The sequence below is a fragment of the Trichechus manatus genome, unplaced genomic scaffold (genome assembly GCF_000243295.1).
Source record: "Trichechus manatus latirostris isolate Lorelei unplaced genomic scaffold, TriManLat1.0 scaffold00057, whole genome shotgun sequence".
Lineage (NCBI taxonomy): Eukaryota > Metazoa > Chordata > Mammalia > Sirenia > Trichechidae > Trichechus > Trichechus manatus.
Genome location: NW_004443993.1, coordinates 7,385,636 through 7,398,352, shown reverse-complemented (window position 1 = coordinate 7,398,352; position 12,717 = coordinate 7,385,636). Strand labels below are relative to the sequence as shown.

Sequence of the window (12,717 nt, the reverse complement as noted above, 5' to 3'; positions counted from 1 at the left end):
TGTCAACACTGTCACTTCTCAACCTTGGGTTCCCTAGTACCAGCTTTCCTGTCCCCTTCTGCTTTGTAGTCCTTGTCCCTGGACTGTTGTGCTCCATTAGTCTCATTTTTTTTAATACTCTGAGGGGTTCTTCCACTCTGTCAGACCAGTAAGTCTGGTCTTCTTTTGTGTGTGTGTGTGTGTGAATTTGAATTTTATTGTACATTTTTCTCCTGCTCTGTCTGGGACCTTCTATTGTGATCCCTGTCAGAGCAGTCAGTGGTGGTAGCGAGGCACGATCTAGTTCTTCTGGGCTCAGGTTCATGTAGTCCTTTAGTCCTTTGTGCTAATATTTTCTTTGTGTCTTTGGTTTTCTTCATTCTCCTTTGCTCTGGATGAGATGGTACCAATCAATAGATGTATCTTAGACGGCCACCCACAAGCTTTTAAGACCCTAGATACTACTCACCAAAGTAGGATGTAGAACATTTTCTTTATGAACTATGTTACACCAATTGACCTAGACGTCTCCTGAGACCATCGTCTTGAGCTCTCAGCCCCAGCAGTTTGGTCCCTCAAGGTGTTTGGGTGTGTAAGGGAAGCTTCTATGACTTTGCCTTGGTCAAGTTGTGTTGACATCCCCTATACTGTGAGTTGTCTTTCCCTTTACCGAAGTTGACACTTGTCTATTATTTAGTTAGTGATTTCCCCTCTTCATCCCTCCCCTCCCTCGTAATCATCAAAGTTACTTTTTTACTGTGTAAAACGTTTTGTTCACACGTTGTCTGACATAGTGCTGAAAAATGAGCCCCTCATGTTGGAAGGCACTCAAAATACAAGTAGGGAAGAGCTGCCTCCTTATAGTAGATTTCATCTTAATGATGTGGATGGAGTCAAGCTTTCAGGACCTTCATTTGCTGACATGGCACAATTCAAAATGAGAAGAAACAGCTGGAAACACCCACTAATGATCAGAATGTGGAATGTATAAAGTATGGAAGTCATCATAAATGAAATGGAACTCAGAAAGATCGATATCCTACCCATTACTGAGTTGAAATGGGTTGATACTGGCCATTTTAAATCAGACCATCATATGGTTTACTATGCTGGGAATGATGAATTAAAGAGGAATGACCGCACATTCATTGTCAATAAGAACATTTCAAGGTCTATCCTGAAGTACAATGCTGTCAGTGATAAGATAATATCCATACACCTACGAGGAAGGCAAGTTAATATGACTATTATTCAAATTTACATACCAACGATAATGCCAAAGATGAAGAAATTGAAGATTTTTACCAACTTCTGCAGTCTGAAATTGATAAAACATGCAATCAAGATGCACTGATAATCACTGGCAATTGGAATGCGAAAGCTGGAAGGAAAGATGAAGGATCTGTAGTGGGAATATAAGGCCTTGGTGGTAGAAATGATGCTGGGGATCTCATTATAGAAATTTGCAAGACCAATGATCTAGTCATTGCAAATATGTGTTTTCAATAACATAAATGGTGACTATACAGGTGGACCTCACTGGATGAAAAACACAAGAATCAAATCAACTACATCTGTGGAAAGAGACAATGGAAAAGCTCAAAATCATCAGTCAGAACAAGGCCAAGGTCTGACTGGGGAACAGACCATCAGTTGCTCATATACAAGTTTATGTTGAAGCTGAAGAAAAGTAAAACCACTCCAAGAGAACCAAAATACAAACTTAAGTATATCCCACCTGATTTTGGAGATCAGCTCAAGAATAGATTTGATGCATTGAACGCTAATGACAGAAGACCAGACGAGTTGTGGAATGATGTCAAGGACATCATATATGAAGAAATCAAAAGATCATTGAAAAGATAGGAAAGAAAGAAAAGACCAAAAAGGGTGTCAGAAGAGACTCAAAAACTTGGTCTTGAATGTAGAGCAGCTAAAGCAAAAGGAAGAAATGAAGTAAAAGAAATGAACAGAAAATCTCAAAGGGCGACTTGAGAAGACCAAGTAAAGTGTAATAATGAAGTGTGCAAAGACCTAGCGTTAGAAAACCAAAGGGAAAGAACACGCTCAGCATTTCTCTAGCTGAAAGAACGGAAGAAAAAATTAAACCAGAGAGTTGCAATTTTGAAGACTCCCTTGGGGAAAATATTGAACGACGTTGCTGTTGTTAGATGCTATCAAGTTGGTTCTGACTCATAGCGACCCTATGTACAACAGAACGTGAAACACTGCCCAGTTCTGCGCCATCCTCACAATCATTGTTATGCTTGAGCCCATTGTTGCAGCTACTGTGTAAATCCATCTCCTTTAGGGTCCTCCTCTTTTTCGCTGATCCTCTACCAATCATAATGTCCTTCTCCAGGGACTGATCCCTCCTGACAACATGTCCACCATCCTTGCTTCTAAGGAGCATTCGGGTTGTACTTCTTCCAAGACAGATTTGTTCGTTCTTTTGGCAGTCCACGGCATATTCAGTATTCTTCCCCAACACCACAGCTGAAAGGCATCAATTCTTCTTTCATCTTTGTTATTCATCGTCCAGCTTTCACATGAATATCAGGCGATTGAAAACACCATGGCTTGGGTCAGGCCAACCTTAGTCTTCAAGGTGACATCTTTGTTTTTTAATACTTTATGGGGGTCTTTTGCAGCAGATTTACCCAATGCAATGCATCTTTTGATTTCTTGACTGTGGTTTCTGTGGACAGTCAATAAAACACTGATAAATATCTTTCTGGTATACTCTGTTTTCAGCCAAGATCCATCCGACATGAGCAATAATATATCCCTTGTTCCACGTCCTCTTCTGAATTCAGCTTGAATTTCCACCAGTTCCTTGTTGATGTAGTGCTGCAACCATTTTTTAATTATCTTTAGCGAGATTTTAGTAGCATGTGATATTAATTACATTGTTCAATTCTATTGTATCACCTTTCTTGGGAATGGGCACAAATATGGATCTCTTCCAGTTGGCTGGCCAGGTAGCTGTCTTCTAAATTTCTTGGAATGCACGAGTGAGCACCTGCAGCACTGCATCAGCTTCTAGCATAAGGCAATCTTTGGAGTTCCATCGTCTTCATATAGCATCTGCTTGCTTATCTCTGTATCTACATCTCAGAAGTGATTAGGTTTAGGACACACTCTCTACATTTGTAGAGCCTCATTAACATAACAAAGAAAGTCTTACTCCCAAATGGGATTCCATACACAAGTATGGGGTAAGGGCTCTAACAAATATTTTTGATTGACAAGGTTCAATCCATAATGGATCAACACAATCATAGCTGCAACAACGGGCTCAAACCCCAATGATCATGAAGATGGTATAGGACTATGCAATGTTTCATTCTATTCTACATAAGATTGCCATGACTCAGAGCTGACAATGACAACATTCATTAGAAGTAAGCCACTAGGTCCAGTACACACTCAAAGGGAGGAGATTACACAGGAGCAATTCTACTCTGTTATATGGGTCACCATGAGTTAGAATGGACTTGAGGGCAATGAGTTTCTTTCTTTTTTATTTTTAGAGGGGAATTATGATAGGCTGTGGAAGCACTGGAGTCCCTGCATGGTGCAAACATTTAAAAACCTCAGTTTCTCACCAGAATGTTGGAGGTTGGAGTACACCAAGAATCTCCTTGGAAGAAAGGCCTGGTGATCTATTTCCAAAACTCAGCAACTGAAAACTCTGTGAAACCCAGTTCTACTCTGACACACACAGGGTCAGCATGAGTCAGGGTCAATTGATGGAAACTGGTGGTGGTGGTGGAAACATCCAGAAAACACCCAAGTCAACAGTGATTAGAAGAAGGGTTGTGAGCAGTGGCATGTTCTCTCCCATATTCCATTCTAATGGCTATTTTTATTTCCCAGAGAACAACAGTAAGGAGGTCCAGACTTCAGTGGACATTTGGAGGAATGGGGGCAGAGCTCGGGCTTGGAAACAGTTGGTCAGTCTTACCATGTCATTCTCCTGCTGAGACACTACTACGGCTCCCTATGACTTTCAGGATAGAGCAGTTCTCAATTAGGGGTGAATTTGTCTCCAACTCTATGGGGCATTTGACAATGTCTGCAGACATTTTTGGTTGTCACCACTTGGTGTGTGTGTGAGTGTGTGTGTGTGTTTGTGTGTGTGTTACTAGCATTTACTAGGTAGAGGCCAGCGATGCTGCTCAACATCTTACAATTCACAGAACAGTACCCTACAACTAAAAATTGTCCAGTCCCAAATACCAATACTGCCGAGTTTGAGAAACCCTGGAATAGGCTTAAAATGCTTCAGCTGTCAAAGACCTGCATCAAATACCCCCCACTACCTCCCATCCCCTGTCTTTACCCATAAGGCACTCCTTGTGGGTTCCAGAGATCTCATCCTTTAAAACTTCATGGTCTCATAAATAAAATGCAGCTAATGGTATACCCTTCACAGGGCTGTGTGTGATAAATGAGAAACCATATATCTAGTTGATAGCACAGAACTTGTTGTTGTTTTGTTTTTAACTACCTTCTAGTCAGCCCCTGACATACGGTGACCCCATGCACAAAGAGGTGGGACTGCTGTGATCCATAGCAACACCTTCTAGGCTCACTCAACCACAATTACGCATGTTCCCACTTTCTTAAGTTTCAGTATTTTTCTAACTAATTAGCTTTATTTCTTTTAAAGAACAATATATGGAACCATGGAACCAAAAAGGACATTGCACAAATGGCTACCCAACTACTTCAGGAGGTGGTAGTGACCACTTGGAATGAGATTTTTGCTTCTCCAGGAAAGCATGAAAATCCTGAGCTTGGTATAGGTAAGAAACACTGAGTAGACTGCTTTAATTTCCTCCTTAAAGGGATTTGGGTCCTGGCATAGTCGCGGTCTATGAATGATGAAATCTTTTAGATCCAAGAGTTATAGATTTTCCACTTTGACATTCTATATGAGTAGGGCTCTGCTTTCAAAATATTCAAAGAAATAAACCAGCTGTCTTCCTCTTTCCAGCTGCCCTTAGTATGGTGGAAAGTACTTAGGAACATATCCACCATGCTTCCGTCGCTGAATCAGAAAGATCCCATAGACTCAGTTACATATGGTGCTAGGATAATCTAAACCTGGTGCAGATATTTCGTCCCTGGTTCAGACTCTCCTTTCTTCCATTGGGGTCTCTGGGGTTCCTTCATTCCAGTAAACCTGAGTGAGGATCATCCTCATCCACCCAAGTGGTTCTAACAATTTTAAACTTAAAAGGGAAGTGGGAGGGATGGCTCTAATTCCTCTCCTTTTCAGTAAACTTCTTAGCCCTGGTACCTGTTAATTATTTCAAAGAAACAACTTTTGGTTTGGTTGATTTTTTTTCCCTATCCTTCCTTAGTCTGCTTTCTTTTTATATTGATTTCTGCTCTTATCTTTATTATTTCATTCCTTCTACTTTCTTCGGGTTTAATTTGCTTTTTGTTTTCTAGCTTCTTGACTTGGTAATTTAGGTCACTGATTTTAAACCATTTCTTATTTTGTAACGTGAATTTAGAGATATAAATTTAGCTATAAATTAGAGCTACACATTTCCCTGTAAGCACTGTTTGGGTGGATTCTGCAAATTTTCTTATGTTGAGCTTTCATGATCATTCAGTTAAAATATTTAAAAATTTTATTTATAGTTTATGCTTATGTTTTGTTGTTGTTGTTAAGTGCCATTGAGTCAATTCTGACTCATAAGGAGCCCATGTGACAGAGTAGAACTGCCCCATAAGGTTTTCTTAGTCATAAACTTTACAGGAGCAGTTCGCCAGGTCTTTCTCTCACAGAACTGCTTGGGGGGTGGGGGAGAAGAGTTGAACTGCTAGCCTTTTGGTTTGTAGTCTTTACCTTTTGCACTACTAGGGCTGTTTATAATTTATTTAGAACTGTGTTATTTAATTTCCAAATATTTGGGCTTTTCTAGGTTTCTGGTTATCTTTTTTTTGTTAATGATTTCTTATTTAATTTCATTGTGGAGTGAGAGCATATTCTAAAATTTTGATGCTTTTGAATTTATTGAGGCTTGTTTTATGTTCTGTGTTGATGAACATTTCATGTGAAGTTAGTTTCTGTATTAGGATACAGGATCTGGTGGTATATCAAAGACAAATAACTATGGCTTAAACAGAGAGAGATTTATTTCTCTTTAACGGGTTGAACATAAGCAGTCAAGGGCTGATGTGGCAGTTCCATGGCAGCTCCAAGCTTTGCCATCCCCAATGTTCAACTCTGATCTGTATTCCAAAATGGCGGCTCTAGTTCCACATCCTCTTACCAGCCAGTGGGAAGGGCAAAAGAGGAGAAGTAGAAGGCATGCCCATTCCCTTTAGCACACACTACTTCTGATCACCCCTCTGTTGGCCTGCAAATAATTACATGGCTCCACCTAGCTGCAAAGGAAGCTGGGAAATGATTTGTGCTCAGCTTAAACTGGGAGGTGGTCTCTTCCCAAAGAAGAGGTGAATGGATATGGAAACAATGTATAGTCTCTGTCATAGCCTCTAAAAAATTCTCATTTCTCCAGAGACAAACTCTGTGTACCAAAAACTTTAATGAGGGCGATCTTTTGTCAGATCTTGTGTTTATATGGCTGAAAGAGTTTACTCAAGGGATTCTTCCAAAATGCAGAAGGTCTACTCCCAGTTGACTATTCCCTGGAAAACCCTTAAATGATTAGTTTAAAAATATTAATTTCTCCCCTCAGTGAGCACTCCAGTGTGCATTTTTACTTTATTTTCTGCCCTTTAAGTTTCATGTAGTAAAAGTTTAGCCTGCCCACTCTAGTGCCAGCTTTGGGAAGAATGACCATCTCCTCTCTTCTTGGGTTATGTGAGCAGTGTGTGCTACTTAAGCCATTTTTATCACTTCATACTCCGCAGCCAGAGATGTATGTTGGGGGTTGGGAGTGTCATCTGGTCTACCCTGACATTGGAGCATACAAGAGATGAAATCATCAATAGTGAGTCTTCCAAAGAAGAGTCCTTCAACAAGTGTTAGGCATGAGAAGCAAGCAAAGCAGGACTTAACTTTCTTTGTGTTTCCAGCCTATGAAACCAATAGATGCAATGAGACAAGTAAGAGAATAATTTTGGAAGCTGGAAATAACACAATGGATATTGACTGCACCCATGCTTTCAAAGAAACCACAAGAGGTACTGTGTTTAAGATGGATTCTCTTGACTTCCAAATTCAAGGCACCGTGTCTCATTTCTAGGTGACTGGGACAAGGGATGGGGGACTGTCTAAGTTATCTATTGTGGTGTTTTCAAGGTTTATCCATGTTGTGGCATGCATCAGGATTTCTTTTCTCTTTATGGTTGAGTCACTTGAGAATTGTTTTATCATCATTCAGTTTTCCTCTATCGTACAGGTTGACAAACTTTTTCTATAAAGAGCTGGATAGTAAAATATTTTCGGATTTTCAGGCTGTACAGTCTCTGTTGCAAGTACTCAACTCTGCCGTTGTAGTGTGAAAACAGTCATAGACAGTACGTAAATGAGTGAGCATGGCTGTGTTCCAGTAAAACCTCACTTACAAAGCCAGTTGACAGGCTGAATTTGGCCCTCAGGCCAACCCCTGCTTTATCCCATCACCTTATTTAAGCCTTTGTACAGCACCTGCTACTAAGCCACATTTTTCTAATTTATTTATTTGTTTATTGTCCATTTCTCCCACTACAATGTCAGCTCTCTGTTGGCAGGGACTGTATTTTGTTCACTGCTGTGTCTGCAATGCCTAGAACACTGCCTGGCACACAGCAGATGCTCAACAAATATTGGATGAATGAATATAAAATATTTCATAAAGACCTGATTGCTTTGAGAGAGTGGAATACATGCTGCATTTCCTCCAGAAAATTCCCAGCCACTGACTAATTTTCCCCTTCTTTTGTGAGCTAAAGAATGAGGGTGGAAAGGAAAGGGTCTAAAAATGAGTTGGTTTTAAAACTGAGTAAATAATCATAATAATGGCATGGTGGCACACGAATAATTACAGTTTCAGAAACACTACATCATGCTACAGAATGCATTTAACTTCTGTGAATAACATACTTGCATGAAAAAGGGGCGAGAAGAAAGAGAAGGGAAGAAGAGAGTGTGGGAAGGAAGGAAGGACAGATATAAAGAGAGAGCAGAGAGACAGTGAGAGAGACAAAGAGACAGGAAGTGAGGGTTATAGAGATGGAGGGATAGAGGGTCAGAGCTACAAAATGCTGAAGATGAGAGACAAGAAGTTGGGGTCATAGAGACAGGGATAGAGTTATAGGGAGTAAGAGAGACAAAGGGTAGAGGTTCAGTGATTCAAATGGAGAAAGGGTACGGGGAGAAGAAAGAGATAGTTTGAGAGAGAGAGAACAAATTAGATGGAATGGGCTATCCTGCATACCTTTCCAGGGAATTGGATCCCCAGAGTGAAACAAAGATGGAAGATAGGAATGTGTGGTTTCCTCATCCCATCTGAGTTCCACCTGCCACTCTGAGAGCGAGCTTCTTGCCTCATGACTCTGACTTTGATATTTAAGGATTCACAGATATTTTCACAGCACAATGATTTACATGTTTTGCATAGATACATCTTATAATGTAGAGTGCATCATAACATCTATTACATAGTACAAAACACTGCACCCAAAACCACATGCAGCGTATTGCAAGGGCAATTTAAGGGATTTCCAAGAGCAATTTTGACTGTACACTAGGTTAGCTTTATGTCTCTCACATAAGACACTAGTGTACCGCCTCCCCAAACTATGGAAACCATATAAAATTATTTCTCTTCTATGGTTGCAGGTCAGAGGGATTTTGCACTGATAGTCTATCGAACTCTTGGGGATATTGTCAATGGATCCTTTTTTAGTGGCAGAAAAGGACTGCAGGATGTGAAACTGAATTCTTTTGTCGTGAGTGGCACCAATGATTCGGAGAAAAAAATTTACCTGTCCAAACCTGTGTTCCTGACCTTGAAACATACTCAGGTGAGCAAATCCAAGGGCTGGTTCTATCCCAAAAAGCCAGTACCAGTTGCTATTAAGTCAACTCTGAGTCACGGTGATCCCATGTATATCAGAGCAGAACTGTGTTCCATAGGGTTGTCAGTGGCTGATTTTTAGGAAGTAGATCATCAGATCTTTCTTCCACAGTGCCTCTGGATGGACTTGATCCTACAATTTTTCAGTTAGCAGCTGAGCACATTAACTGTTTGCTTGCACCACCCAGGGACTCTATCCAGGGTGCCTAAAAGGGATGAGGATGTATTATCAGGGTTCTGGTAGAGAACTGAATCCAACTCTGATGGTTCAGAGTTAAGAGAACTGACAAGGAACTTTGAGGCACTCAGAGACTGCCACAGTGGGGAGTGATGATCACACATAATCCTAAAAAGGCAATGGAGGAACTAAGATTATTGAGCTCAGTGAGAGCTGGAGGGATGGAAGAGGGATTGTCCAACTGGAGATGGATTGTGGTTAGTTGCTGTCGAGTCAGCTCCTACTCATGGAGACCTTATGGGTAACAGAAGAAAACATCACGCAGTCCTGCACCATCTTCATGATCATTAGTATGTTTGAGTACATTGTTGTGTCCACTGTGTTAATCCATCTCACTGAGGGTTTCCCTCACCTTTGCCGGCCCTCTACTTTACCAAACATGATGTCCTTTTTTAGTGATTGATCTTCCCTGATGATGTGTCCAAAGTGAGTAAATCAAAGTCTAGGACAATATTTTGTGACGCACAGGGTTTTCACTGGCTAAGGGGAACCCTCAATGAAGTGGACTGACACAATACCCACAAAAATGGGCTCAAACTTTGTAAAGGTCATGAACATGGCACAAGACCAAACAATGTTTACATGGGGTTGTCGCAATGGCAAGTAACAACAATCTTCTGAAGTACATTGCCAGATCTTTATTCCTAGTCTGTCTTAGTCTGGAAGCTCCACTGAAACCTGTCTAGCTTGGGTGACCCTGTTGGTATTTTAAATACCAGTGGCATAGCTTCCAGCATCATAGCAACACACAAGCCACCGCTCTATGACAAACAGACAGATAGGGAAATGGAAATAGCCAGGAAGAGATACTTGACCTCTCTCTTCTCTTTCCCAGTGATCTCCTATCAGGGTCTCACGTTGGTAAAATCCACTGGAAGCCAACCAGCCAACAAGGAGCCTGGGTGAAGCAGTTCATAAGGGTCGATCCCCAGGGGCACTGAGATGAGCAGAGAAGGAGAGAATTAATGAAGAGTAAACCCCATAACACAGGTGGTGGTGTGAAAATCTTCCCCACAAGTACTCAAGATAGTGAGATTTTCCTAATTCAGGCTCCAACTCAGTTCGTCTGTGATTAACCTATAAAGTTCAACTAATAAAACCAGAAAGAGGATCACTTCTATGCTATTCTTTTTTCAGCCTGTTGGTGCGAGAACAAAACATTTGTGTGCATCCTGGGAAGGATCGAAGGAGGGGGGCAGGTGGTCGACGAAGGGTTGTTCTCATATGGGCAGCAACGATTCTCACACCACATGCCAGTGCTTCCATCTGCCAAGCTTTGCTGTTCTCATGGCTCTTACACCCAAGGTACCAGAATTCATCATTCTCTCCTTGAACCTGACTGTGTCTAGTGAGATATGCAGTCATCCTCATATCTTAGAAAAAGACTCTAAGATAAGGACTCAAGTACAAGGAGCTTTCTTGGAAGGTGATCCCAGGAAACACCAGTAGGGGGCTGAGCAAGTGAAACAGGAAAATGATAGAGACCAACACAGACAGCATTATCAAGCCAGTCACCACTGTAGGCAACTGGAGCTTAGCTCCCTCTGTAAAGCTCTGGGAGTCAGTGTAGACCACACACCTCAGAGTTATCTTACCTGAGGAGTGAGGAAGGTGGGGTATTGATACACTGCCTCTTTTCAATCATTTGTTGAGAACTACATCTAGGGAGCACTAATTATCTGCCGTTTTCATGGACATGGGCAGAATGAGCTCAAGCTAACAGAGAAAGCACCTCCAGTATTCGGAAGTCCAGTTGGCAAGCCCTGCAATGGTCAGGTTCAATGGGTTCTGGAATGGAAAGCGTCTACTTTTCTGCAAGAGAGAATCACAGCTAAACCTCCCTGGTCAGACCAAAAGGAAGGTAAACGGCTGTCACCAAGGACAAAGCATAGCCCCTGAATTTCCCAAGTCCCAATCAGGTTGAGGACAACTCAGGTTTCAAGAAATTTACTTAATTTCTTTCTCTATTTCTTTTTAGCTCCCGTTTACTGGGTATTTACTATATGACAACCATCGTGTTGAATGCTTTATATGAATGGCCCCATTTTATTCATTCAGCAAATATTTATGGAGTCTCTACTATCTGCCATGCATTGTTGTAGGCAATGGGAATACAGTAGGGAATAAGCCAGATTAAAAATACAAGCCTACATGGAGATTACATTTGAGTGCAGTTCAGTTCAACAGGACCACCACCCATATATGGCTATAGAGCATTTGAAATGTGGTGAGTGGCACTGAAGAACTGAATTCCTAATTTTATTTAATTTAAATTGATTTAAATTAAAAGACTGAAGCTGCATAAAATACTTATCCGTTAAACACAGCTTTATTGATTTTGTAAGACCACATTCCATTTTCACCATTGAAAATATAGCATCTGATTTGAGATGCCCTGTAAGCTTAAAATATATATAGTGTTTCAAAGACTTAATATGAAAAAAAGAATATCAAATATCTCATTAATAATTATTTTACATTGATTACACATTGAACTGATAATATTTTTTATTGTGGTATAAATATACACAACAAAACATTTGCCAATTCACTCAACTTCTACATGTAAATTTTAATGGCATTGACTACTTTCTTCATGTTGCGCAGCTATTATCACTGTCCTTTTCTAAATCATTCCATCACCATTAACTGAAACTCAATTCCCCCTAATAGAAAATTCCCTGTATTCCCCTCCTTCCTACCCCTGGTAGCCACTAATAATCTTTGATTTCTATTGTTATTGTCAGGTGCTGTCGAGTTAGTTCGGATTCATAGGTACAACATAATGAAACACTGCATATAAGGCAATTGAAAATACCATGGATTGAGTCAGGTGCACCTTATTCCTCAAAGTGATATCTTTGCTTTTTAACAGTTTATACAGGTCTTTTGCACTGATTTGCCCAATGCAATGCATTGTTTGATTTTTTTTTAATTATTGTAGTTTAAGTGAAGTTTACATTTCTAGTCTCTCATACAAAAATTTATACATACATTGTTATGTGACCCTAATTGTTCTCCTCATACTGTGACAGCACACTCCTCCTTTCCACCCTGATTCTCCATGTCCATTCAATCAGCTCCTAACCCTTTCTGCCATCCCATCTCACATCCGGACAGTAGCTGCCCGTTTAGTAGCTTGTATCTACTGGAGCTAAGAGGCACACTCCTCACAAGTATCACTCTATGTCCCACAGTCCAGTCCAATCCCTGTCTGAAGAGTTCGCATTGGAAATTGTTTTAGTTCTGGGCTGAGAATCCAGGGGTCATGCTCTCTGGGGTTCCTCCAGTCTCAGTCAGACCATTAAGTCTAGTCTTCTTACTAGAATTTGAGTTCTGCACCCCATCTTTCTCCTGCTCCATCCGGGACTCTCTGTTGTGTTCCCTGTCAGGGCGGTCATTGGTGGTAGCTGGGCACCATCTAGTTCTTCTGGTATCAGGCTGATGAAGTCT

At 40.8% G+C, this 12,717-nt stretch overlaps 1 protein-coding gene and 1 pseudogene across 5 annotated transcripts in view; one reads left to right on the top strand and one right to left on the bottom strand.

Annotated features, from left to right (window-relative positions):
- Positions 1-12,717, bottom strand: part of LOC105756398 (zinc finger protein 555-like) — a 376,219-nt pseudogene that overhangs the window by 238,164 nt on the left and 125,338 nt on the right.
- LOC101345977 (adhesion G protein-coupled receptor E4-like) overlaps positions 1-12,717 on the top strand; it is a 115,615-nt gene that overhangs the window by 64,123 nt on the left and 38,775 nt on the right. For all 5 annotated transcript variants that reach the window (XM_023733252.1, XM_023733251.1, XM_023733249.1 and 2 more), the window contains 5 exons: positions 3,859-3,935; positions 4,655-4,790; positions 7,042-7,149; positions 8,789-8,973; positions 10,402-10,569. In XM_023733252.1, coding sequence (XP_023589020.1) covers positions 3,859-3,935; positions 4,655-4,790; positions 7,042-7,149; positions 8,789-8,973; positions 10,402-10,569 — 674 coding nt within the window. The remainder of the gene's footprint in view (positions 1-3,858; positions 3,936-4,654; positions 4,791-7,041; positions 7,150-8,788; positions 8,974-10,401; positions 10,570-12,717) is intronic.